Consider the following 27,453-nt stretch of genomic DNA (forward strand, 5'->3'; position numbering starts at 1 on the left):
AATTCAAAAAGCCTGGTTCCCCGCTTTGAGCAGCTTGTTAAAAGTAATGCAAACTAAGAAAACACTGTATCAGCAAAGTCTAAATCTGGTAAATACTGTAATAGCAGTTTGTAATCTACTACATGAGACCCCCACAGACATATCTGTAAAAACAGCTAAAGCATTGTTGCCAACATCTGAGTCTGATTTCATTAAACAGAGATGTGAGCCCTTTCAGTATTTTGGTTGGATCAAAACTCCAGGTGTCTGCAACTGAATTTGAATAACTTTTCTAACAACCTTTCTAAAAGGGGTAAGTTATAAACAGAATAATAATGTATCATTTCTGATGGATCCAGAGAGGTGTTTATAAGAAGTAGCCTGACCCTTGCTTAAATGGCTCTGGAAGTTTGCTTCTTCAACAGACTAGAATTAACAATCATTCTTGTTTCTTATATGAGACCTAATCCTGGGTAAGAAACTAGAGCTCATCAGAAATAGTTTCTTTTCCAAGCCAATAGATATGATGGGCTTAAAGGAAGAAAATTTACTTAACGGGGTTAGACATGAAGATGAGCCAGAGGGTTCAACAGGAACTACAACTCTGGTTTCCAAATGGAAGGAAATTCCTTCCATGCACTTTGAATGTATCATCAAAAAATATAAGAAATCTCTTGACATTTGTCAGAAAATAGTTGCTTTGGTCAGTTTTTAACTGCTCTTGATAAGAAATGTTTTTTTGTTTTGATTTCTTGTGTGATAACCTGTAAATAAATAATTATGCTAACCTTGCAATGTGATCTAGTTTGCGCACTTGTTACTCTATTTATGCTGTAAGTGTAGCTGCCTATTTAGCATCCTAAGCCAGGCATTGATACCAGGGCAAGGAAGGCATGATTTTCTTAGATCACTGAAATGAAGGAAACAGACATTAAAGGCAGTCTCCAAACAGAATTCAAAGTGGATGTTATACAGATCTGCATGTGAAAAAAAATCATTGTGTCAGCTAACTGAATGATAACTTCTATAGAAAAACATGGTACCTGTCATAATCTTCACTCTCACCTTAATATTCTTTAACCGAGAGATTATAAAAATGATTAGACCAGGTAGAGAGAGGAAATACAATGAAATATTTATCATATCAAGATGTTGAGAGTTGAAAATCAAATCTAACATTTCACCAGCAGAATGGGTAGCCCTTAAACCCCTAATCTACCATAGTCATCATGACATTATCTGAGGATCTTATTAGCTTGTCCCATGGATGTTAAAATCCCAAGTATTAAAAGCTGATCATCGTTAACTCTCTCTCATTAATTGTCTATTTTTTCAGCTAATAAGGGTTTAGAAATATCAGGTGGATTATACATCAATAACATATTCTAACTGCAATGGTTAATAAAATATCAGGGTACAAATACAAGCAAATTTTTAATTCTTTATCTTTAAATTTCTTGGAGATTGATTGCTACTCCACCTCCTGATCTAAATTCCCCTATATTTATAGAAAAAATAAAATTTGGCAGACAGGCTTTTGCTATGCAGAGGAAATTGCCTTCTTTGTGTGAAGCCTCAGTAATTCATTGTATTTGCAAATTATGAGCAAGGATAAGATCATATATCAGAGTATTTCAGTATCATGGAATGGCCATTAAGGAGCAGTTAAGCATACCCTCAGGTAAAGAACTCCTTCCTAATTTAAGACCCGTTGCGGATTTAATCAAGTTGCTAGGACATAATTTGGCATGATGTTTGGACAAACCATAATTCCTACCACATCGTCCTAGTTCCAAGATAATTCCAACTAATTGAATATCGCTGTCCTTAGAGTTTATAATGTACATCTTGTCTTCCAAATAAATCATGTTGGTGAGAATTATGAGAGCACTCAGCTACAAGAAGGAACAAACTAAAGGACAGTCCCTGTTCAAAACATAGGTTCAACTTTTATTGTTCACAAGAACAATTCTGATACTATTTTACGTTACTATTCTTTATTATATATCATTCAAAGCATGTACATGAGCAAATTGAAATGGATTTACAGTAAGCTACAGAAATTACTACATACTTACATAATGGATATAGCTAGCACATCTCTCGCGCAGGAACATCCTTTTTTTCTATCTAACTGGCTTCATATCAGTTCTGCTTATATAGGTTAAAAAACAGTCAGCAAGCCATCTGGTTTCTGCTTGCATGTTTTCACACCACAAATTTTATTGCCTTGTTTTGCTTTGTCTCCCCCTTATCTCTCCCTTGCATTCCTTAAAACAGATTGCCTGCTTCGTACCCTTCAAAGCCGTCTCCTGCTTCATCCTGTGTCTCACTGATTCTTCTGTTATCTATGAAGTCCTGCAAGATTTGTTTATAACTCTTCCTGCAAAGTCTGGCATTCAAGGTTTCTGGTGTTTTTTCCTTTAGCAGAAATACCATCAGTATATTCAGCAATGGTTGAGAAGCCGGGGATGGAACCCGGGCATAATCATCAATCCTCCCTTGAGCCAGAAGGGCTGCTGGCTCACACTGGCATTCAATTCTTCACACAGGGGACTAGCAAAGAGGTGAGGGCCGTTCTTCACAATCTGGGGAAGAATCTTTCCTTGACACCTCCCTTTTAACTACTCTCACTTTCCTCAGCCCTTCTATCTCCTACATGATTTGTGGTATGCACTATGCGAACAGTGTCCAGGTTAATATTGCTATAGGCTATCATATTGTTCTTGATAAACTTAGGTCGAAACCATCTCTGTACAGAAAAAATCAAACTAGGTATACATTGTACAAAACAGCCTACGCTAACCAGAATGATCAGAAAGGTTAAGATATATTGACAAGCTGTTCTAATCCATCCAATCGGGAATATGGACCATATATTGTCCCACATATTGGACCAAGAATGAATTTTGATATCTTGTGCATACTTATGTAATTGGACAATTTGATTTTCAATGGCCCACGAGTTATCAGTAATATTAAAACAACACATGTCAGGCATAATCTCACAACCGAATCGATGCTGCAATAATAAAAAATCAATAGCACCACGATTGCTAATGATAGCGTTTCGGAGGGTAGCTTGCTCTTGGTTTAATAATGCTAGAGCCTTAGATGTATTATTAATAGATTTTGCCAATGTACAGGCGAGTTTTGTGACTTCTATGTCGGCATGCATAGCCAAAGCAGGTACACTAATCAAAGTTAATGCTAATGCTAGTGATTCTTGCTTACTAAATAATGAAACATTTCCATCACATGTGGGTTCTAATGAAGACAAGTCACGTGCCTGACGATGCCTGGAATCCAATTTTTCGGGTTTCTGGGGCAATACAGGTACAAGTCTACTGAGACAACAATCCTCCCTCTATCATATTTGTCTTTACAGATTCTGGTCGTTTCTAAATTTTACAAGTCAAACCACAATTCCACATATTTAATGCAATGCTACTGAATAGAGTTATCAATAATGGATGAGGAAGCCACTTTAAATATTTGCAGCTGAGGGTGATTTTTCAGTGAGAATATCCCACCAATGATGGGATAGGTCATCTTTTCCCAGACCAAATCTCAGTGCTGCAGCTGATGCTGCAGTTTCCCTAATATTCCACCCCTGAATAATCAGGTCCTGCAATCCACAGTAGTGGAAGAGGCTATAGTAGGAGGGTGTGGTCAATTTAATTGGTGAACACAATGGGTCAACACAGGAGACAAATACACATGACAAGTATGATAGGATGTAGGAGCCAATTTAACATAGCGGAGCGACCGGTCATCAATGAATGCGTGACTCAAAGAATGAAGATGTTCAGCTACAAATAACATGTGCTGTAATTAATGAGAGGCAGTGTGCTAATCTATATTTACATAGGTCAAAACAATATGTATAAACATGTATTAAACACTGGTCCTTTTAGGACTAGCAAACATAGAAAAACAAGGGCAAACAATCAGATTGGCAAGAAAAAGCTCCTGATGAGTAATGGGTCAGAATATCCTTATCAATACCTGAGCCCCATCTAAACTGCATGGCCCTGGAGTTTAACTGACACAGAGATCTGCCCAATTTAAAATAGTAGCAAGGCGTGCCTGTGGCCTGCCAGGAGTGTCCACAGTGATTGGTCTCAGTATCTTGAATCTTCGTCATCCATTGCGATCTCCATTCTTCTTGTTGTATGTGGTTGGCCTCTCTGACTTCTGGGGGACACCCAGCTCATCAGGATATATATATATAGGCCACCTTTCATTGATTATCCAGCATCAGGCCTACTGCGCTCAGTATAGCCTGCGTCCACATGTGCAGGTATTTGGGTGCCTCTCCACTCCTCGATGAAATATGGTCTTAGGTCCTTGCTCAACAGCATCTCCCACTGGCAGCATGCAGCCTGCTAGTCTCATTATCCTTTAGGTATCTGGAACAATTAAACTCAGGTGTAATACATACTCCCCCACCCCCTGGTGGTGCCATAAAAACAACAACAAAAATGACTGTTTCAACAATCTAGTCTAGGTCATTCTAAAATAGAAAAAAGTATTGTCTGAACCATTAACACAGAGACGAGCAACTACAGAGCAATAAGACTGCATCAACTCAAACAGTATCATTAATGTGAGAATCAAAATAATAACAATTGCAAGTAACAGTGTGACTAGGTACCTTCATGGCCTTCATGGCCCTTCAGCATAGAACTGCCTGTGGGCCTGACCCCTGTTTAAAGGGGATTGCTATCAGGTCACATGATCACAAAGGAGCATGGCTTTGGAAGCATTGCAGCCCCTGGTATACAGCCTCAGCAACAATAGAAAAGCCAGAGGAGATGGAGGTTATATCACAGAGGATGAAAACAAAACCCTGATCTTCCTTCAGATAGTACGAAGTACGAGCAGCAGGATGTTGACTCCCGGATAAAGGCGCAGAAGCCTGTGGTACTGGGAGATGTCAGGAAAAGCACCTAAATATCATGGGTGATACCCCTCCCCCCCCCCACAATATCCCCATCAAAGCTAAAGAGAAGATCAGCACAGGGCTGAAGATCAGCACCTCATCGACATAGGTATTCTCTTTATTCTTGGCATGCAAGATTCCCATGGCACCGAGCCATCTGTTTTACCCAGATCTGAGAGTGACCGAGGTCTTTTGGCTTTAATTGCCTCTTTCACCTCACTATTAATTCATGCCAGCAATCATTTGGTTTCCTTTTGACCTTTTTAATTCACAGAACGCATTCTGTCTGGGCCTCCGAGATGGTAATTTTAAACAGCTTCCATGTGTCTTACAAGTTTTTAACCTTGTGGATTGTACCTTTCAGTTTTTTTCTAACAAATTTCCTCAGTTTATCATAATTTCCCTTGTTGTAGTTAAATTCTACTGCAGTAGTTTTCCTTAGTATTTTCTCTCCAATGCTTGTCAAAATTTATTACATTATGATCACTATTGCCAAGTGGATCCACCACCTTTATCTGTTGCACCACTGAGAACTAGATCTATTATAGTTCTCCCCCCCCCCCCCCTTAGTCGGTTCCATGACCAACTATTGCATGAAGCAGAAATTGATAGCATTTAGGAACTTTACCTCCCTTGCTTGTCCTGATGTGACATTTTACCAACTCATTTCTCAGGAAACTGAAGTCTCCCGTTATTATTGTGTTGCCCGTTTTGCTAGCCAGTCTAATATCTTTTAGCATTTTGCAGTCTGTTTCCTCAACCTGGCCAGGTGGGCATTAACATATCCCTACTAGTATACACTTCCCTTTTACCCTTGGAATTTCTATCTGTATGAATTCAAGTATAGTTTGTTCCTTTTAGAACTTTTATCCTACTTGATTGTAGGATAAAAGGATCCCTCCACCGATTTTATCTGCCCTGTCATGTTGATATAATTTGTATCCTGGTATGACAGTGTCTCACTGGTAATCCTACTTCCACCAGGTCACTGCCTATTATGTCTATATCGTCCTATAGGGCTAAACATTCTGAGGTTCCAGTCTTATTTTTCAGACTTTGGCATTCACGTACAGATATTATTAAATAGTTTGTTTTATATTTCCATTTTATGTACCCACATTGTGCTGCTTATCAGATGATACAAGCATTTTGGAGTCCTTTATATCTGTGCACGCTGTATTCAAGTACATCAGGATTTTTTTTCAGTTTTTACAACCACCTCTCTATCAGGACATTCTCACTCACATGGATAGCTAGTATCCTTTGAAGATACTTCCGTCACTCATGCGCTGCTGAGTGACTGTCTGCATTCCCCAATGTTCTAGTTTAAAGACTGCTCTATCTTCTTTTTAAAATTTAGTGTCAACAGCTTGGTTCACCTTTGGTTTTTTTTTTTTTTTGTTCATTTCTTTATTGAAATTTTTCCAGTATTCAGCAACCAGAACAATAAACATAAGCCATCATAAGCAGGCAATAACAAGAAATCATAAGACAAGGAAAACACCAACCGCACCCCAGAGAACCCCTCCCCCCCAACCCCCAACTGTTTTCAGCAGGAGGATCAAGGCTTTCCAAGTCCATTTATCCAGACATGGCGCGTTCGGCAGAAGTCCGGTATTTGTAATTTAGTACTCCAAGGAATAAGTCTCTCCGGGAACCCGGGAGGGACCACCAGAATTTGTGCCATAACGCGAGACGATGCAACCGTAGTTCCTGCGGTTAAGGTGGAACCTCTACCATCGAAATAGGTTCCCCCTTCCCCAGAACGTTCCCTAGTTTCCCCACAAACCTAAACTGACTTCCCTGCAGCATCGTCTCATCCATGCATTAAAACTCTGGAGCTCAGTCTGCCTCTAGAGTCCTGCATGTGGAACGGGAAGCATTCTGAGAATGCAACTCTGGAGGTTCTGGATTTCAATTTCCACCTTAAGAGCCTACATTTAGCCTCTCAGAACCACCTCCCACACCTTCCTATATCACAACAGCCCTCTCCTACCCAGCACTCTCTAAAATTTTATCTAGGTAGCCCTGAGATGAATCACTGAAGCTGCTATTTGCAAAGCTGCTTTATGGTCATTTCTGTATAACTTCATATTGCACTGCTGTCTGATCATTCCTGAAGAGACGATAACTTTGGATGAGCAGTTCAGTGCAGCCTGTTATCCAGTAGTCCACTCTCCACTGGGTTTGTTCTGAGTTGTCAAGTATTGCTCTGTAATTCACCCCTCAGCTTGGGACTTGCTACAACGTTCTGTCTAATTCATGCTAAAGCTTAAGATCTGGAAGAGACTGAAGGCTCACAAGGTGTCAAGCAGGAACTCCCACGCTCGAATAGTAATGTCTTTTTGAGTTCTGAGAACTGGGTCCATGTCAGTGCTGTGGGATGATGTTATGCTTAGTTCACCCAACTTTCTACAAAGAATCTGCTTTACAGGAAAGCAAATTTCCTTTTGTTCTATTTGAATAATTGTTTTGAACAATAACAATCAATATGTTTCTATCCTTAAGTGCTTTTTATTTTGTATACTAAAAAAGAAGCAATGATGTCTTTGTAAAGATTGGTGGTGCAATTGTGTTTTTAATTAAATAGGATTTAAAAAATATCAATTTGAGTATATAGCCAAAAACATTTGAACAAGGAAATGTGATATTTTTTTTCCTTGAAAGAAAACAATTGTCAGTTTATTTTTTGTGGGAAAAATTTGAAGCATTCACAATAAAAAGCTCTGAAAAGTCTTGACAGTGCTGTGGTGGGTTCTGTGGTTTTGTGAGCAGTGTTGACCTGGTGAAGGGTGAGAACACTGGCCAACAGGAGAAAAATGAAGAAAACCAAGGGTTTGTTTAATATTGTGCTTAAAAAAAAAATCAGGAATATATTTCTTCCAGTTAGGTTATTCTATATATCTGAAATGCTGAAACGTTTCCAGCAAATAAAATAAGTTGGAATGACAGAAGAAGCAGACATTTGTCATGATATTAAGAAAAGACTAAAACTGAATTCTGTTCCCCTTTCAGTCAAATAGGTCCTCCGTCTTCCCCTTCAGCAGGCGATAAAGAGGAGAACCCATCTGTGTTGGCTGAAAATTGCTTTAGAGAATTACTTGGACGAGCAGCTTACGGAAACATGAACAATGCTGTCAGACCAGTGTTTGCGTAAGTGTGAAACCTAATTTTGTATAATCAAAAAATCAGACGTTTTTAAATATTTATTTTAAATTATTTATCTACCGCATACTACAAAAATCGTGACAATCTACAATATTAAAACATGCATAAAATCCAGGAATCACAATAAAATAGTTGAAGACAGTAGCATTACATGAGAGCTAGTCTCACATTATATCTCTAGGGGACGATGGAACACAAATTTTCCTCTGCTGAGTAATTTAATTGTTCCTACAGTGATTCATTGCTTCCAGAGGCTTGATTGAATAGCCATGTTTTTAAGGCTTTTTAAAAAAAGCTTTGGAATCCAACATGATTGAGCTGCTTGGGCATAGTATTCCACATTATTGGGCAAGCCACAGAGATCGTGTAATCTCTACCTCTCTGAAGTGTGCCCTGATGATTGTTGGGACCACCCAAACACTTTTATTTGCTAACCTCTGAGTTTGTTGGGAGTGTGTATATATATATAGAGTGTTGCCCCCATCCATAATATATTGGTGTTAGTGATTGTTTTATGTATTAAGATAATAGCTGTATATTGCAATCTGAATTGAACAGGCAGCCAATGAAGCATTGACAGAATGGGTATAATATGGTCGTAAACAGCATAATCGGTTAGAACCTAAGCAACCGAATGTTGATAGTATTTGCATTTCTATTGCATAAATATACTGCTGGTAATTCCCTCCTTTTCTGTATTCATTAAAGGGAAACCCTATATTCCAAATAGGGAGGGCAAGTGAAAATACTCTCACTTGTTGAATAATTTAGACCCAACAAATTGTGGTGTTTGTCACTCAAATGGCCAAAGGAATTGTTTTCCTTTCAATAGCATTATGAGAGAAGACATCCATTATTACGTACACATTTTGTGCAGTTTCAGAAAATATATTTCTAATACATTTGAAATATTTTTCTGATCTAAAGATTTCTTGCTTATACACTCTCATGAATAGTGTTGATCTGCAGTGTTCTTAAGTATCTTTTTGGAAGATATTTATGGGTGGGTTAGAAACTCTCAGCAGATGAAAGATTTTTCATCTATTCATTTATTTAAGTAATTTATATTCTATCAATCCCACAGATCTTGGTGGATTACAAGAAAAGGTGCATAATCAATAATTTTCAGGTATTAAAAAAAACAAACCCAAAAAACAATACACAGAACACACACTAAAATGACCCAGGTTTTATATCTAGGGCATAAAACTAAAATAACACATTCAATACCTCAAGCATAAAAACATCCTGCCTGACAATGGTAGGCTTCAAGATTACCCTTCATGTCTCTGGAGTGATTTAAGGGGGGAATGCCATATGGAAAAAATAGGTTTTGTCACAGCCAGCAGCTCATGGGATAGCCCAGTAAGCCCACCTCACTTACCTCCAATGCAGCACCAACAACTCCATGGCTGGCACGCTGCCTCCTGTAACTGAGGCTGCTTTGCATGGCTCGCACGTAGCTGCTGCATCTGGATGCCGCCATCCTACAGCTTCTCCGGGCCCTTCCCTTAGGGGCATGTGCAAGGTGATTCCCTATATTTAAAGGTCCTTTGGTGGGAAAGGCACCACGGAGCCCAGTAATGATGTCAGCAGGACTTCCCTACTTAAGCACTGCCCTCTCTCCTTGTCATTGCCTCAGCAATGGGTCTCCTGCCTAGTAGCAGTGCATGTTGCCACATAGTACCATTGTTCCTGATTCCTTGCCTCATCCAGCCTTGTCTTGTCCACTGTTGTCTCTCCAACCTTGCCTCATCCACCCTTGTCTCTCCACCTTGCTTGTCCTGTCTGTCTTGTCCCGAGTCGTCTTTGTGTCTTCATTCACCCTTGGCCTGATTGTCCAGATCTTGACTTCTTGCTTGGACCTAACCATGATTCCCTGCCACCTGAACCTGACCACTTGCCTGAACCTGACCACTTGAATGAACCTGACCACGATTGTCTGAATTTGATCTCTTGCCTAGATCTGACCATCTATGTTAGCTGCCTTCCCCAATCTTGGCCTGTCTCCAACTCTATTAGTCTGCTGCCTGCCCTGACCTTTGTGTGCCTTTGGACTCTGACTTTCTTCACCAACCTGGGAACCCACCTAAGTCCTGCTGACTGCTAGAACCCAAGGGCTCATCCTGGTATAGGTAGCTGGTATAGGTGAAGCTCCAGACTATCTTACTATCAGGCTGGTTCACAAGCAGCTGGTGTAGGCCTTCTAGGTTCATCTACGCCACATCAACTACACTGCAACACAAAGGGCTCACACCCCTGCTACCCATCACAGGTTTTTAGACTTTTCCCGAAGAGAAGTAGATCTTGCCGCTGTGCCGGGGAATCGCGTGCCTCGGGGCAAGCGCAAAAGGTAAGACAAAAGTCGGGTGGGGGGGGTGTTCTAGGTTAGGGTTAGGGGGCAGGTAGGATGTTAGCGAAGTAGGTTGGGAAATTCCCTCCCAGGCCGTGGCCGGGGTGTCAACAGGGGAAGGCAGTGGGCATCGGCTCATGCCAGTTGCACTAATGTGCAACCGCTTGCATGCGCCGACCCCCGATTTTTTAACATGCGTTCACTTCTTTGAAAATCTTCCCCATTGTGTTTCTAGATGATTTGCAAACACTGCTGTCGGAGTCCCCACCTCTCCCCACCATTTCCTTCCAACACCTCTTTGACATATTTAAGGCTAGTTTATGTTCAGTAAGTCATCTAATTGAAGTTAATAGATGGACTTTCAAAGATGTTGGATCTGTTATTATTATTTAGGATTTTTATATACCGTTATTCCATGTGAGAATCACTAGATCACAACAGTGTATAAGGTTAAACATAATAAACAACGGAAGAGTTAAAAGGAAGGCATATAAACAGGAAGACAATCAAAGGATATATTATGGATTTAAATGGAAAACTTTTAGTTACTGAGCTAACAAGAAGGCATTGTTGAAGAGCTAGGATTTCAGATCGTGTTTAAATTTCTTGGTGTCTGTAGATATTTGAAGGTTTTCTGGTAAGGAGTTCCAGAGCATAGGGCCTGGTGTTGATATAGCTCTGTCTCTTGTTTGTTTTAGGTGGTAGTTTTTTTATAGTTGGGATTTCAAGTAATCCTTTGTTATAAGATCTTAGTGATCGTGTAGGAGTACAAGGATTACTTTTTATTCCTAGATGGGCCACTGCTCCATCCCTGGAAGCCCACCCGATGACATCCTGGTGCTGCTCCACTGAAAAACATCCTCACCATTATGGTAGCCCAGCGCCACCCTTCAATACCTGACCACACACTCAAACAAAGCCGGCAAATGACCTTCACCCCATTTTTTTTTTTTTATTTTGCAAGGCGCCTAAACAAGCCATCCACCCATGCCACAGTGCTCGCGCCGCAACTCCTGGCTGGAAGAAGCATATTACAAGTCCACATCTCTAAGTCCCCGGCACAGAAATCCTCAGTTTACCAAGGGCTTCACTCTGCAGTGGCCACTGGAGGCAACCAGAGCTAGGACAATAGGCCCATAGCACAGTGTGGGGGAAGAGGAGAACAAGCACAGAGCCAAGAGGTAAACAAAAAAAACTACCTAAAGAAGAAGCTGGTGAGCACCCTGGCCCTCACTTATATTGCGGTCACCAGCCTGCCTCCCCAGTCTCTAACCTCTCTCCCTGTGTCACCCCTGGAATCTGGAGGCAGAGCACAGCCCCAGTTGTGACCTAGCCCATCCCATGTGAGAATGAGTCACTCTTCTACTTTTATTAATAAGGTAAAATAGAACTGTAAGCAGCCAGCAACCCATACAGAGCAGTAGAAAAAGTCCAGTAGCTTAAAACAGTTCAGTATTTGTTAACAAGATATAGTCTAGCAAAGGGTTTCTCAAACCAGGCCTCGGGACGTGCCTAGCCGGTCTGGTTTTCACTATATCCAAAATGATAATTAATGAAATAAATTTGCATACAATGCAGGCAGTACATGCACTTCTTTCTAGTGCTTGCTTATCATGGCTATACTGAAAACCTAACTGGCTAGTTGTGTCCCAAGTACTGGATTGAGAACCCCTGATCTAACACAATGACATGACACTTTTGCCACCATTTTGGAAATGTTTTTGTGTTTTTTTTAATATTAAATTGAAATTGTATATTTTTCTCCTCCCCACTCCTAAGTTTGTACCTGAAAAAATAGAGGGTTAAGAGACTTATCCAAGTTGGGACTTGAACCCTGGTCTCCCTGGTTCGTAACCCACTGCTCTAGCCACTAAGTGGCTACTCCACTATGACTTTGGACAGAAACTTATATAGGTTATAAATAAAACTTCATTATGCCTATAAAGTTCTAAAGTGGTGTTCTCTCTCTCTTTCTCTCTTAACCCTCTATTTTCTCAGGTAGAAACTTAGGAGTGGGGAGGAGAAAAATATACAATTTCAATTAATGATTTGTCTAAAGTCATAGTGGAGTAGCCACCTAGTGGTTAGAGCAGTGGGTTACGAACCAGGAGACCAGGGTTCAATCCCCAACTTGGATACGTCTCTTAACCCTCTATTTTCTCAGGTACAAACTTAGGAGTGGGGAGGAGAAAAATATACAATTTCTATTTAATATACCAAAGTAATAATCATGTTAGGTGATATCAGTTTGGGAGGAGTTCATTTTCCTTCAAAAGGAACGCTAGATAGTATTGACAACTATAATTCCACAATTGACTTGTTGCTCAGCTATTGTATTTATTCTGTGTTAGAGTCCTGTTTATTTTATTGTGAATGTTTTATTGTAAGCTGCATAGGATTTTGAATATAATGGCCTTTAGCTTTTTAAATTAAATAGAGGTGTCTGACCTATTATTATATCTGTATTAGGATGCAGTCAGAGAATAACAAAACTGCAGGTACAAAATGATTCCATCTATATGTCTTATCAAACCTAAGTAATTTTACATAACGCATCATTCACAATAATTTATACAGTCCTGATGGGGCCTACTGCAAACATGGTGATGTAGGTCAAGTGTCATTAAATGTGTCCTTGCCTGTGGCAAGAATTCTTTGCCTGTTCATCTACAGTATGATTAATGGCACACTGAATGGTAAATCCTCATTTTTAGTTTTAAAGAAATTAATAAATCAAATTAACTCTGACAGCTGAACGTGTTATGAAAAAAATACTGAGAGGGAAAGAGCTTAACACACAAAATAAGATCTGCTTAAATGTCTTTTCCTATATTGTTTCTGTATTGTTACTCACTATAGTAATAACAGAGCTATATCACATGGTTAATGATGTCTTGAGCTTATATATTTGTTTTCATTAACTGCCCCAGGTGTTTTTCATTTGATATATTGGTTGTGTTGGCTACTCCTTCTGTGTTCAGACTATAAAATCTATTGTTTAATGCACTACTTAAAAATAATTTAAAAAATATTTAAAAGAACATTAGTTAGTTTTTAGAATGGATTAGATTTTCCCAGCCCATGAGAATAGGGCTGTATGTGGGAAAAACATTTTTAGTTTTGGTGGATTATTTCGGTTCATTTTAGCATCCACAATTTTTTTTTTTTTTGCTTCAAAAGAAAGTTATTTTTATTTATTTTTTTGTCATTCTTTCATTTGTTTTTCCATTAAAAGTAAATGAGGGTACAGTGGCATTCTATCTTGGGCTAAAATGATAGGATTTCCTATCAGGTTGGGGGCGCTCTAGTGCAGCTACAAGATGGCCCCCTAATCGCTCAGCTCTCCAAGAACCACTGAAGAATCTGGAAATATCACCTGATTTCTTTGTCTTTTTTATTCACCTTTTGGCAGTTTTATACAGCGCAATGTCTAGGTCTAAAACAGGGAAAATTGAGGCTGCCTTTGCCATCGCTGCGGGTACAAAATGGACTAAGCAGAACCACCTCGATCCTGGAGAAAGTGACGTAAGCCAAAGTTGAGCAGTCTAAGCTCAAAGTTGAGCAGTCTAAGCCAAAGTTGAGCAGTCTAAGCTCAAAGAAATATTCCAATCTAACTTCGACAACATCGCGATGATTCACCCTGAGGGTATAGTCTCTTTCACAGTGCGTCTGTCTTTCAAGACCATTTGGAAGCACTGGAACCAAAAACTGTCACTAACTGACAGTGGAACCTCTCCAAATTTCAACACGTAAAACTGAGCAGTTCTAACAGGACTTAGAAGATATGGCAAATTGGAATCGCCGCACTAATATCCTCATATTTCGGTGTCCTTGAAAGTATGGAAAGCCAAGATATCATCTTGTTTCTTACTTCCATAATACCTGCCTACCTCGCAGTGCAATTTTTGATACCGTTTGAAATTGAAAAGCCCATCGGGTTCCTTCGCAGTCTCCGCAGAACTTGAAATATCCAAAAACAATCATCAAGTTGCTGCAATACCTGCAAGTATTCGAGATTTTGTCAGTAGCCCGTACTAAGGCCTCAGTGACATATAAAGGTCATTACTTGCTTTTTGTTCCAGATCTCGCTAAAATGACTGCGGCAAAGAGGAAGGTCTTTATGGCTTTAAGGCCAAGTCTGCAGACTCTGTGTGCTTGATATAGTCCTCTCTATCTGGCTAGAATGCAGGTCACCTGCCACATTAAGACGCAGCCTTTTGATTCTCCAGCTGACCTGACTACTTTCCTCTCCGACTGGGAATGCTCTCAGGAGATGGTTGCTTGAACTGGCTGGTACTATGGACCATGATCTTGATTTGTGAGCTGATCTTGTGGAGTCCTGTGGGAATTTCTACCTCTTCTCGTTTTTCTTTGTTGGTTGCTTTTTCTATTGCAATGACTGCTGTTCCCTGGTTTATACTGCCACCTGTTCAGATTATTAAGCTGTTTGGGTGGTAGTACTGGGAGCTGGTTCTTGGACAGTTATGCTTCCTGCCTTGAGGCCCATGTTTTGCGGGCTTTGCCTAATCCCACAGTTGTGGGCTTCACTTTATTCTCCTTCCATTTATTTATTTATTTATTTATTTATTTATTTGTTTGTTTGTTTACTTATTTATTAATTTTTTGCGGCGTCTGCCTTATTGCTTTTTTCTTTTTCTACTGGAGGGATGACAAGTTTTTTCTCCTGCCCAAACGGTTTCTGGTCTTTTGATTTTTCCTGCTATTTTTGAATGGACTCATCATGTACTTTGTTGTTACAAATATGCCATCTATTTCTGAAATTGTTTTAGTCTCATTGAATGTTAATTATTTTTCATTCCATCAAGCATAAAAAGGTATTGAGGTATCTAAAGTCTCTGAAATCTGATGTGGTAATGTTGTAGGAGACACACCTCTTTTCCAAGAATCTCTCAAACTCAAGCATGATTGGGGTTGAGGGGGTGGGGGTGATTTATTCCTTGGACATAAAGAAAACAATTATTTTTCTTAAAGTGTGGATGTTCAAATTTTAAATCAGGCTGCAGATGTGGAAGGGAGAGATGAGTCTCTGCTCTAGTTAACTAGGAGGGGCATAGTTTTCACTTTTTAATGTATATGCTCCTAACAACGGATGACCCTGCCTTTTTCAAATACTCTCTTCTCATATCATGGGGGATGTGTCTGCTAAACTAATAATTGGAGGGGACTTTAATCAGATTTAGATCAAATTCTAGATAAACAATCTTGCTCTAGAGTTACTTATTTCAAATAGCAGAAGTTTATTTCTGGCTTCATGAGTTCCCAAGGTCTTCTGATCCTTGTAGGCTGTTGTACCCCATGAACAAGGCTTATACCTTTTTTTTTCTTCTGCTCATTCTTTCTACTCTGGAATAGATTATTTTTTAGTTTACGGGGAGTTATTACTGGATGTCATCTCTGCTAAAATTCATCCTATTTTGGTTTCTGATTATGCGGCAGTGACGCTATTTCTCAAGCATCAGTAAAGGACTATGTAAAAAACTTAATGCAAGCCTTTTAGAGAATCCTGCTTTTTCAAGGGAAGTTGGAAGATAGTATTGATCATAACATCACTCCAGATGTTTTTCCCTATTGTTTGGGTAGCATTCAAGGCTACTATTTGGGGTGAAATAATTTGTTATAGTATTGCATCCTGTAAAAGGCTTAGGAGTGAATTACATTTGGAAACTGATTGTATGGAAAATCACATATCTCTAGCACTTATTATTTGTGCTTCAAAAAGCTAAATACCAATATAATAAACTTGAGTACACAAGCTGGAAAATCCTTGTTTGTCCAAAAAGCTCTATTATTCTGAAGATAGTCAAAAGACAACCACATTTATTATCTCAAGAAAAAGAGGGAAAAGAAGCACATACATGCCATCTGCTCTTCGTATGCTCATTTGATCACTACGGATCTGGATATTTAGCAACAATTCTGAGATTATTATGGTAATTTATATAAAGCAGAAACTCAAGATTCAGTTCCTTCTGCTAATTTTCTGTCTCAGATAATTAACCCATCTCTCACCCCTGACCAAGAGTGTAAGCTGGAAAGACCTCAAATTGTTAATAAGATCTCTACTGATCTTTCATCCCTGCAGGTTGGAAAAGCACCTGGTCCTGTGGAAGTTTCAGTAGAATTCTACAAAACCTGTAGTTAATCTCTTATTCCGAGACTTCAAATTTATTTTGCTAATTTTATATCTTCTGCTTTAGATCCTTTTTTTTTTTCTTTTTTCAGAAGCCATCATAGTATAGTGGTCCTACCCAAACCATGTAGCGATCCTACTTCACTTTCTAATTATAGGCCTATTTCCTTTCTTAACACTGACTATAAAATTTTTGCCGAAACTTTGGCTTTTCGCTTAACGGACGTTTATGGATGATTTGGTCTGTAAGGACCTGTCTGGTTTTATTAAAGGCTGCTATATCTCTAACAATTCCATCTTTTTTTTTTTTTACATTTACTTAATTTTCCTAAGTCTTACCCTTCCCCATTGATTGCTTTCTTTGTGGATGCTGAAAAGGCTTTTGATAGAGTCGAATGGGATTACCTTTTAGCTGTTTTGTGCTGGTTTGGTTTTGGGAATACTTTTATTGCTGGAATATGACTTCTGTACCACAAACTACTAGTAAGGCTTTATGTTAATAATAGACTGTCACCTAAATTTGAACTTTCCCCGTTTATTTTTAATTTGGCATTGGAACTTCTGTTGCTGGCGATCAGGCAACATCCCAACATTCTGGGAATGACCGTAGGAGATAATATCTATAAGCTGTCTGCATATGCAGGCGATGTTCTTTGTATATTAAAGAACCTGCTTATTCTCCCCTTATTCTTTTCATTTATTTACAGATTCCTCTGTGTGTTCAGGATACAGAGTGAATTGGTAAAAGATGAGCTCCTGCCATGAATTTCCTTGGCAGACGTGGACATTACCGATTTACCCTTTTCAAAGGGTGAGGGAAGGGCTTAAATATTAGGGATATATTTTTTTGATTCAGTCCTTCAAACTATTACTCATTGTAAAACATCCCTTTTTTCAAATGCTTTGTGAATCTTTTTACGATGGTTCCCTCTTTATCTTGCATGGTGGGGATGTTTAGACAAAATTAAGATGGTAATTGCCCCTAGATTGTTTTGTGTTCTCCATGATTCTTGGTTTTTTTTTTCTCAGGATTTCTAGAAACAAGTGGATTGTTTTTTGCTAAGGGTTTTATGGCAAAACAAACCGAGAATCACACTCTCTAAATTGAAAGCAGACAAATTGTGGTGGAGTAAATTTTCCTGATTTTTTACTGTTTCCATCAAGCCTATATTTTTCAACAAAGATATTAATTGATATCTGAATTTTGCAGATCCTAGATACTCCTTAATGGTTAAACTTTGAATGACATCTTATCCTCGTTTTCCCATTTGAGGCAGGTCCCTAGCATGACCCTCCCTCTTTTTCGGATAACTATAGACCAGTGAGCCTAACTTCAGTGCCAGGAAAAATAGTGGAAACTATCCTCAAGATCAAAATTGTAGAGCATATAGAAAGACATGATTTAATGGGACAACAGTCAACATGGATTTACCCAAGGGAAGTCTTGCCTAACAAACCTGCTTCATTTTTTGAAGGGGTTAATAAACATGTGGATAAAGGTGAACCGGTAGATGTAGTGTATTTGGATTTTCAGAAGGCATTTGACAAAGTCCTCATGAGAGGCTTCTATGAAAACTAAAAGTCATGGGATAGGAGGCAATGTCCTTTCGTGGATTACAAACTGGTTAAAAGACAGGAAACAGAGAGTAGGACTAAATGGTCAATTTTCTCAGTGGAAAAGGGTAAACAGTGGAGTGCCTCAGGGATCTGTACTTGGACCGGTGCTTTTCAATATATATATCAATGATCTGGAAAGGAATACAACGAGTGACGTTATCAAATTTGCGGATGATACAAAATTGTTCAGAGTAGTTAAATCACAAGCAGACTGTGATACATTACAGGAGGACCTTGCAAGACTGGAAGATTGGGCATCCAAATGGCAGATGAAATTTAATGTGGACAAGTGCAAGGTGTTGCATATAGGGAAAAATAACCCTTGCTGTAGTTACACGATGTTAGGTTCCATATTAGGAGCTACCACCCAAGAAAGAGATCTAGGCGTCATAGTAGATAATACATTGAAATCGTCGGCTCAGTGTGCTGCAGCAGTCAAAAAAGCAAATAGAATGTTAGGAATTATTAGGAAGGGAATGGTTAATAAAACGTAAAATGTCATAATGCCTCTATATCGCTCCATGGTGAGACCACACCTTGAATACTGTGTACAATTCTGGTCGCCGTATCTCAAAAAAGATATAGTTGCAATGGAGAAGGTATAGAGAAGGGCAACCAAAATGATAAAGGGGATGGAACAGCTCCCCTATGAGGAAAGGCTGAAGAGGTTAGGGCTTTTCAGCTTGGAGAAGAGATGGCTGAGAGGGGATATAATAGAGTTCTTTAAGATCATGAGAGGTCTTGAACGAGTAGATGTGACTCGGTTATTTACACTTTCGAATAATAGAAGGACTAGGGCACATTCCATGAAGTTAGCAAGTAGCACATTTAAGACTAATCGGAGAAAATTCTTTTTCACTCAACGCACAATAAATCTCTGGAATTTGTTGCCAGAAGATGTGGTTAGTGCAGTTAGTGTAGCTGGGTTCAAAAAAGGTTTGGATAAGTTCCTGGAAGAGAAGTCCATTAACTGCTATTAATCAAGTTTACTTAGGGAATAGCCACTGCTATTAATTGCATCAGTGCATCAGTAGCATAGGATCTTCTAGGTGTTTGGGTAATTGCCAGGTTCTTGTGGCCTGGTTTGGCCTCTGTTGGAAACAGGATGCTGGGCTTGATGGACCCTTGGTCTGACCCAGCATGGCAATTTCTTATGTTCTTATGTTCTGAATTCTCCATACTCTGAATTTAACTGGATGCAAGCTTCCTTCTCTCCTAAATGGAAATTCCGTTTGCCTCTCCTCCTTGGTACCACGCTCATATTAAAATTGCAGGTAGATGCTTGAACTTGAAAATGTGGCAATCGCATGGGATTTGATCCAGAAAGATGCTAAACTCCTATCTTTTGATAACTTAATTGCTCAGCTTCATTTACCTGTCTTTCAATTTATCCTTGGACACAGATTTGGGACTATATTGGTTTTGACTTCTCCTCAAAATTCTCTCTACATAGTCTTCCAAGATTAGTAAATATCTATCATGATTATGGCCCATTAGGGCATCTTGCTTCTCGGATATATAAACTGCTGAAAATGTCAGCATTTCTATTTTGGAGGGTTTTCAGAATGTGTGGCTTACTGATCTAGATTGTACTGATGATGATGTGACTTGGACTTATTTCTGGAACACATCGTTATGTATTTCACTTTCTTCAGCATAACTCAATCTTTATTTTTTCTTATGCATATTGCAGTTTGGATGCCATGGAAACTGTTCAGGGCTAATTTGATCGCTAATCATTGTTGTTGGTCTTGCTTTTCCCCTAAACTCACTTTATCCAATATTTAATTTTTTTGTCCTATAATTCATCAGTTTTGGACTAAGGTTCAGTTTATTATATCTAAAATATTAGACCTCCATTGTCCAATATCATACTGCATAGTAATACTAAGAGCTGCAGCATTTCCCTCACGTCTTTCCATTCCACATAGGAAGCTCTTAGATTTTCTCTTAGCAGTTACTTTAAAGCTGATATTGTCATTCTGGAAGAATAGTGATTTATTTAATGAACATTTTTGGTGGAATTCAGTTTGTATGTATAGTAAATATGAGCAAACCATTGCTGTTAAATTTTGTCACCTATTCACCTGGGTGGTGGTGTGGAAACCTTTGGATGAATATTTTGTTGCTCTACCCTCTGGCAGCACCTGACAGCAATTTCTGTCTGTAGTAACCATATTGCTCCCTCATGTGTTTTCCCTTTGTTTTTCATTTACTTTGAATATTGATTCTGATAATGCTTCTGTGTATCATATCTTTTGATTAATTCTTTTCTGCAGTTCTTTTGTTGTACTTGTTTTATTTATTTATTTATTTTACTTTTATATACGACATTCTTGCATTAAATGCAAATCATGCTGGTTTACAGTGAAACAGAAAAAGCAGGAAAAAATTCCTTAGTTGAATACAATGAAACAGCTTAGTTAACAAAGGAAACATAAATATAAATTTTTACATATACACAAAGGTTTGCACGAAGGGGTACACAAAGGGGAGAGCCCCTTTGTCGCTCCCCTTCGGTGTGCGACGCCCGGCGGGCGACGCCTGGTGTTGAGGCTGTCTTAACTGTCCGATGTTAGTGACGTCATGGGGGGGCGGGTCTAATGATCGCAACACTTACATCGCTGCTTCTTTCCAGTTCCAGGTGAAGATCAAGCTGTTTCCTTCACTTCCCCTCCCATGACTGTGGGGTGAGAAGCGCTGCAGGGTGCCCCTTGATGTTATCTGGCTTCCCACACGCGACGCCTGGTGTTGAGGCTGTCTTAACTAAACTTCAATAAAAAGATCTGAATTTAAAAAAAAAAAAAAATTCCTGTCCAATTTTAATTGAAACTTACAGGTGAGCAGCAACAGCAGCTGAGGAGCAGCACCCTAAGACACCGAGTGGCATCAATAGCCCAAGGCACCATCGCATAGGAAAAGCAGAATGAACAGGGTCATGAACAGAGCAAGGCACCTTGAAAGGGCAAAGCAGACCAACAGACGAAAACATCCCAGGGTACCAAATAGAGTGGTCAAGGGCACAAACAACATTAGCAAGAACACCCCAAGGCACTAAAAAGGGAAAAAGGCACCAACAACAGTGATATGAGCACCGCATTGCACCAAAAGAGGTGCAGATTGTTACCAATAGTGACATAAATAGCCCAAAGCAAGGTGGGAAATGCTGCAAGTTTGGAAAGTATCAGATATGGTAATTGCTGTAAGAGAACTTGAAAAAAAAAAAAAAAACTTTGACGTCAGCAGGAGCAGATGCAAAAACACCTAAAGGCAACAAGAGAGGCACAAAGCAGCAGTATTAGCATTAAAACCCCAAACTATAGTTCAAAGCAAAACAGCAAGAAGAATGGCATCAATATCCCAAGACAGTGTGCGCAGAACAGCAGGAAGCACAATAGCATCAGCACCCCCTGAGACACTGAGTGAGGCGTAAGGAAGGAGTTGCATCAAGACCCCAAGTTATGTAGTGCACAATGAGGCACCAGTAACGGAGGTATCAACTATCCAAGGCGCAGAGTGAGAGGACAGCAAGGAGAGTGCCACCAACACCCCAGTACTTACAGTGAGGGTTATGGCAGCAAGCTAGGGGTTTTTAGTATTACAATACACCCAGTAGTGTGGACTCGTACACATAGCAGACAAGTCTTTATTTATTTATTTTTTGTCAAGGGAAAAAAGTATATAGTGGTATCAACACACCCAAGATGATGAGAGAGGAATAAGGCAGAATGCACAGTGGTCATAACTCCAAGTTATAACACGATGGCTAAGGCAGTTAAGAGTGGTAGTAACACCTCAAGACATCATAATCTGTACAGGACCCTGTCAACAGTGGTATGAACACCCCAAGGCACCTTGAGAGGAACAGGAGCAGATTGGGCAGTAACAGTGCAAGGTGGTGAATCAGGTGAGAGACAGAGTAGCAGAAGCAGGATGGGCAGCAGCAGAAACAAGGCTTCAGGACCCTAAGACATCCAGAGGGGAATCTGTTTTTTTTAAGGCCAAGAGAGAGGCAGGGAGGAGGAATAAGTCACGTAGCAACTGGTAACAACACAGCAAATGCTGAGGGCAAAAACTGTGGGCATTGGTTCACTATAGTTGTGTACTCATCTCCTGCCATTGAAAATAACCATTCTCTAGGTATGCTGGATGGAGAACAGGAAAGGAAATGTTGGGTCACCTGGGCTTTGTGTGTTCAGTATGTCAATGGGTCTATGGCCATGTCCTCCGTGGACTGTGCAAAATAGTGCATTAATGAAGTTGGTGTAGGGGTCTGTATGCATGGGGTATAAATGGCCTCTGCTGCCAATTGCTGTAGATATGATGTGTTAAGAAATAAATGTTCTGTGGTGGCCTCGGAGGTGATGGAGGAAGTGGCAGCTAACATGCTGCCTTATACTGTATGAGGTACCACCTCCTTTTCTGTGCTGCATACCTAGTAGCCCTCTCCTTCTGACCCTCCCACACTTGCACCTTTACCACCAGTTTCTCCTTCCAGTAAGTCAGTGTTGGACTGTAGTGCAATGCTCCTTTTGAGTCAGCTTAGCTAGAATGGAAAGATCCAGCTGTGTAAAGGGTTTTATCCTTTTTTCCTCTTGCCTCTACAAGGATGCCACAAGCACCAACGCATGTGGTACAAGTCCCAGTTTCTGCCAGAAACCCTCCAACTTCTTTTGCAGGATATTGACTATGAGCATAATGAACTCCAGTTGAACTGAGGTTCTCTGTAGTATTCTTGAATTGCTTCATGACTTACAGCATCTGTATCATGTTTAAATAGTTTTGATGCCCAGGAGAATTGTTATGCATTTGTTGGTTTCCCAAGACAACTCATGATGATCTGTTTGTTGGTTTGCTAACCTCTGGAGCATCAGATAGGTGAAATTCAATGTGATGCCTACATCATGAATTAAGCCAGTGAAAAGGCACCCCTACTGTTTCCTGATTTTCATGGAGCTGCTGCCCAGCATTAACGCTGCAGTGAAAATGCTCTGCTATTTTATGCATTTCTTTATCAGTTTCTTCAGGACTCTACTGCTTTCACATTCCTTGTTCATAACCGTAGGGCATCCCTTACTGTCAATTATTGGTATTAGATAACCCCTATTTTTCACTGCTTTGTCATGTTTTTGCCAACATCTGTAACAAAAAGAAAATAGATCCAAGAGTGCTATCTCTCTAGCCTAGCTACCAGCTCTTCATCATCCTATTTATAGCCACTAAGATATCGTCTGTGGTGCGATTGTTGTACATCATCTGGTTGTGCAGTATAGCCCAACTAGAGCTTCTGCTTGGCCCTGCCTCGTCCAGCAGCTAACAGTGAGTCATGAAGGAGAGATATGTGTAGTATTCTGGCTGCTTTGCATGTCACTTGTGAAATGGATGGTGATACTTTTTATCTTGGCCAGCTGCATTAGAATGTGCAACTGACTGTACAGGGTAGGAATCGCCTGCCTAGTGAATATTGTCTGGGAGGGCTCTTTGTAACTGGGGTCTAAGAGTTGTAGTAGCCATTTAAATCCCACATTCTGTACAATCTGAGGGTACTGGTCATCCAGGGTAATCATTTCCCCAGTGCATTGTGTCAACACCTTAAAAGCTGCCTACCTCTTACCCTGGGCAGTGTTTGGAATGCCACGCCATCTGCTCTATGGTGGACCGCCAGCTCAGTCAGGGAAGAGGCAGTGTGTCAACTTGAGGAATGGACTTCCCCCTTTTCGGTGGCTTTTCTGTTCCTCCTTTCAGTGAAAGATGGGGTTCCCAGACTAGTACTGGCAGCCTCACCTGAAACCAGTGCTAATGGCTGTTGTCTTTCTAAATGATAATGCATCCCTCTGTCTGTAAGATGGTCCAGTGCCTTAGTGCTACTGATGTGATTCTGAGAGTGAGTGTGTTCTGCAAAATGATGGTGCTCCACAACTATAAAGTGCCTCTTGAACTCTATTTTGTGGGATCTCCTCTCCCTCTCTGGAATCTTGGGTGCTTTTCCTTGAGGCTATTGTTAAGGCCACAGATATATCAGGAGATAGAAGGCCAGGAACATCTGTCATACTCGCTGCTCCCTGCTCTTCCTAAGGGGTGTTCTTAGCCCCAGTTTTATCACTTGCCGCCTCCTGCAGTTGCTTATTGGATAGCATACTAGTAATTATACTTTCCAAACTGTCTTCAGTTATTAGCTGTTAAATATCCTCTGACTCTGCAAATCCCTCCCATAATTCATTTGAATCCTAGTTTCTCTCAATACCTCAGCAGAAAACAGGAGATCTTTCTGTATTAGCTTTGGCTTTTGCACTATTACTGAACGATGACATCACTGCTGGTACCGCTCTCCACTGTCTCTACCTTCTGCGCCTGCATCATAGAAGCAGTGAAAATAGGAGCATTCAGTTTTTGTTTCTGTAGCTGTTTTCCCCCTTCCTAAATCAACCGCTGTGTAATTTAGTCAGTGGACTCTTTGTCCTATCACTAAAGTGGTTAAAAGAGAAAAAAAAAAGTAGGGCTTCTAATGGAAAAAGGTGAATAGTGGAGTGCCCCAGGGATCTGTTCTGGGACCACTGCTTTTTAATATATTTATAAATGACCTGGAAATGAAAACAAGTGAGGCGATCATATTTGCAGATGACATAAAATTATTCAAAGTTGTTAAATCACAAAAGGGTTGTGAGAAATTGCAAGAGGACCTTGCAAAACTGGGAGACAGGTATGCAAATGGAAAATGAAATTTAATGTGGACAAGTGCAAAGTGATGCACTTAAGGAAGAGTTACCCAAATTATAGCTACACAATGCAAGGCTCCACATTAGAAGTCACCATTCAGGAAAAGGATCTAGGCGGCATCATTGATAATACGTTGAAATCTTTTGCTCAGTGTGCAGCAGCAGCCAAGAAAGAAAATAGAATGCTAGAGATTATTAGGAAAGGAATGGAGAATAAAGAGAGAATATCATATTTCCTCTGTATCACTCCATGCTGCGACCTCATTTTGAGTCTTGTATGCAGTACTGGTCACCACATGTCAGAAAAGATATATTAGAATTAGAAAAGGTATAGAGAAGGCAACCAAAATGATAAAGGGGGTGGAACGATTCCCCTATGAATAAAGTCTAAAGAGGTTAGGACTCTTCAGCTTGGAGAAAAGACTGTTGAAGGGGAGATAGGATATAGGTTTATAAAATGTGGATTGCAACGAGTAAACAATTAGTTTACGCTTTCAAAAAGAACAAAGACTAGGGGGCACACAATGAAGCTACTAGATAATACATTTAAACATAGGAGAATTTTTTTTTTTTTTTACTCAGTGTATAATGAAGCTCTGGAATACCTTGCCAGAGCTTCATAAGGGGCGGATTTTAAAAGGCCCGAGCGCGTAAATTCCAGGGTTTATGCGTGTGGCTGGGCCTTGCACACGAAGTGCAAATTTTCCAAGGGGCCCTGCCATAGATGTAAACCCTGAAATGCGCACGAGTGCCAGGCCTCATCAAAGGGGCGGGATGGAGGCCGGCTGGGACAACGGCCATTAGCCGCTGTCCCGGGGAAGCGCATGCCGGCAGCCGGCTGGTGCACATAAATTATTTCTGCTCCCGAGGAGCAGCAAATAATAAAATTAAAAAAAAATCTGGCAAGGTAGGTTAGCTATAGGGGAAGGGGAAGGAAGGGTTAAGCAGAGTGTTAGGGAAGTTCCCTTCCAATCTGCTCCTTAAATGGAGTGGACTGGAAGGAACTGGAGAAGCCGGATTGTGTCACCGTGCGGAAATTACAAAAGTTCTCCACCCCCCTTGTGCCAGTGCGCATGTTATAAAATCAGTGCATCCATGTGCATGTGCCAGGAATTGTGCACACATGGACGTGCACTTTTATAAAATCTACCCCTTGGTGTAGCTGTGTTTAAAAACAGTTTTGACAAGTTCCTGGAGGAAAAGCCCATAAACTATTATTAAGGTGGAGTTGCAGATATCCTCTGCTTATTCTTGGGATAAACAGCTTGGAATCTTATCTACCTCTTGGGATCCTGCCAGGTACTTGTAATCTGGATTGGCCATTGATGGAAACAGGATACTGGGTTTGATGGACCCTTGTTCTGACCCAGTATGGCAGATCTTATGTTCTTAAGATGACACCTCCCAATCCTGGATCCTTTTACTGAGTGCAAAATAATGAATAAATAACAATTAATAGTGGCTTATTCTAAAAGGCTTTCACCCCTCTTTGCTCTTACACTAGTGTAGTTAGTTCTATATTCCTAAACACGGATACTGGCTTCTCCTAGGTCTTATCTAAGAGTTCATTTGCCAAGAAAATCTATGGCCAACTGATTTTTAGCAGGGCGGGCCTCTAGAAATACATTTTTCCCCCCTCTCTGGTATCCTTAGCTCTGTGTTTTTTGTCATCCTGATATGATCTGGATCTTTTCATTTTTTGGCATTTCCATCTTATACCCTCAGGCACATAGTCCCACTAAACAATGTGAGAGACTTTGCTTGCTTGCTTATTTATTTTAAAGTATTTATCATCTGCTCTTCCTAAAAGGTTCGGGGTGGGGTACAATAAAACATAGATAATTAATAAAACAAAATAACACAAACATATAAAACTGATCTCTATATAAGATGGCATAATGTAGACATTCCTAATGACACATTCTTGTTGCGGGAGCAGCTAAATTGCGGAAATACATAATGCTGGTGATATACAAAGGTGCACCTGCAAAGAGGTAAGTTATCAGGAAATGCAAACAGACTCGTTGTCAAGCCTTATGATTGGCTGGTGTCTTAGATAAATTTGTTAGGCTGCAGCTGACCAGAGGGACACTCTGCTTATCTCAACAAGTTCATTATCATGAGTCCATTATCACCTTCAGAAAGGTCAATTTTGTTTTCTACTTGTCTGCTTTTTGTGACTCAGGCTTCTGTTCTTGTCACCGTATACCTTTTGATAATTGCTCATATATCTTATGACCAATGATAATCTTTAGCTGGTCTCTGCTACTACCCTTGCTGTGTTAGCTTCTAAAGCTTCTCCCCTCCTTTAGCCTATATAATGCATGCAGTATAATGTAGGTGCTAGGCCAAGAAACAGGAAACATTTCTGGGGAAAGAAGAATATTGGTGCTAAAGAAAACGGAAAGGAAACCCATGAATGTTATAAAAAAAAAAAAAAAAGTATGCTTCTCTAGACTATTATTTTTTTAAGGGGGCTTGCCTTATGCTTGAAAAGAAAATACATGAATAAGATCAATACACT

General features: G+C 40.0%; 1 protein-coding gene across 2 annotated transcripts in view; it reads left to right on the forward strand.

The window, feature by feature from the left end:
* EFR3A (EFR3 homolog A) overlaps positions 1-27,453 on the forward strand; it is a 648,826-nt gene that overhangs the window by 368,429 nt on the left and 252,944 nt on the right. For both annotated transcript variants that reach the window (XM_029592044.1, XM_029592042.1), the window contains one exon: positions 7,940-8,077. In XM_029592044.1, the coding sequence (XP_029447904.1) occupies positions 7,940-8,077 (138 nt within the window). The remainder of the gene's footprint in view (positions 1-7,939; positions 8,078-27,453) is intronic.

Source organism: Rhinatrema bivittatum, chromosome 2 (genome assembly GCF_901001135.1).
Source record: "Rhinatrema bivittatum chromosome 2, aRhiBiv1.1, whole genome shotgun sequence".
Classification (NCBI taxonomy): Eukaryota; Metazoa; Chordata; class Amphibia; order Gymnophiona; family Rhinatrematidae; genus Rhinatrema; species Rhinatrema bivittatum.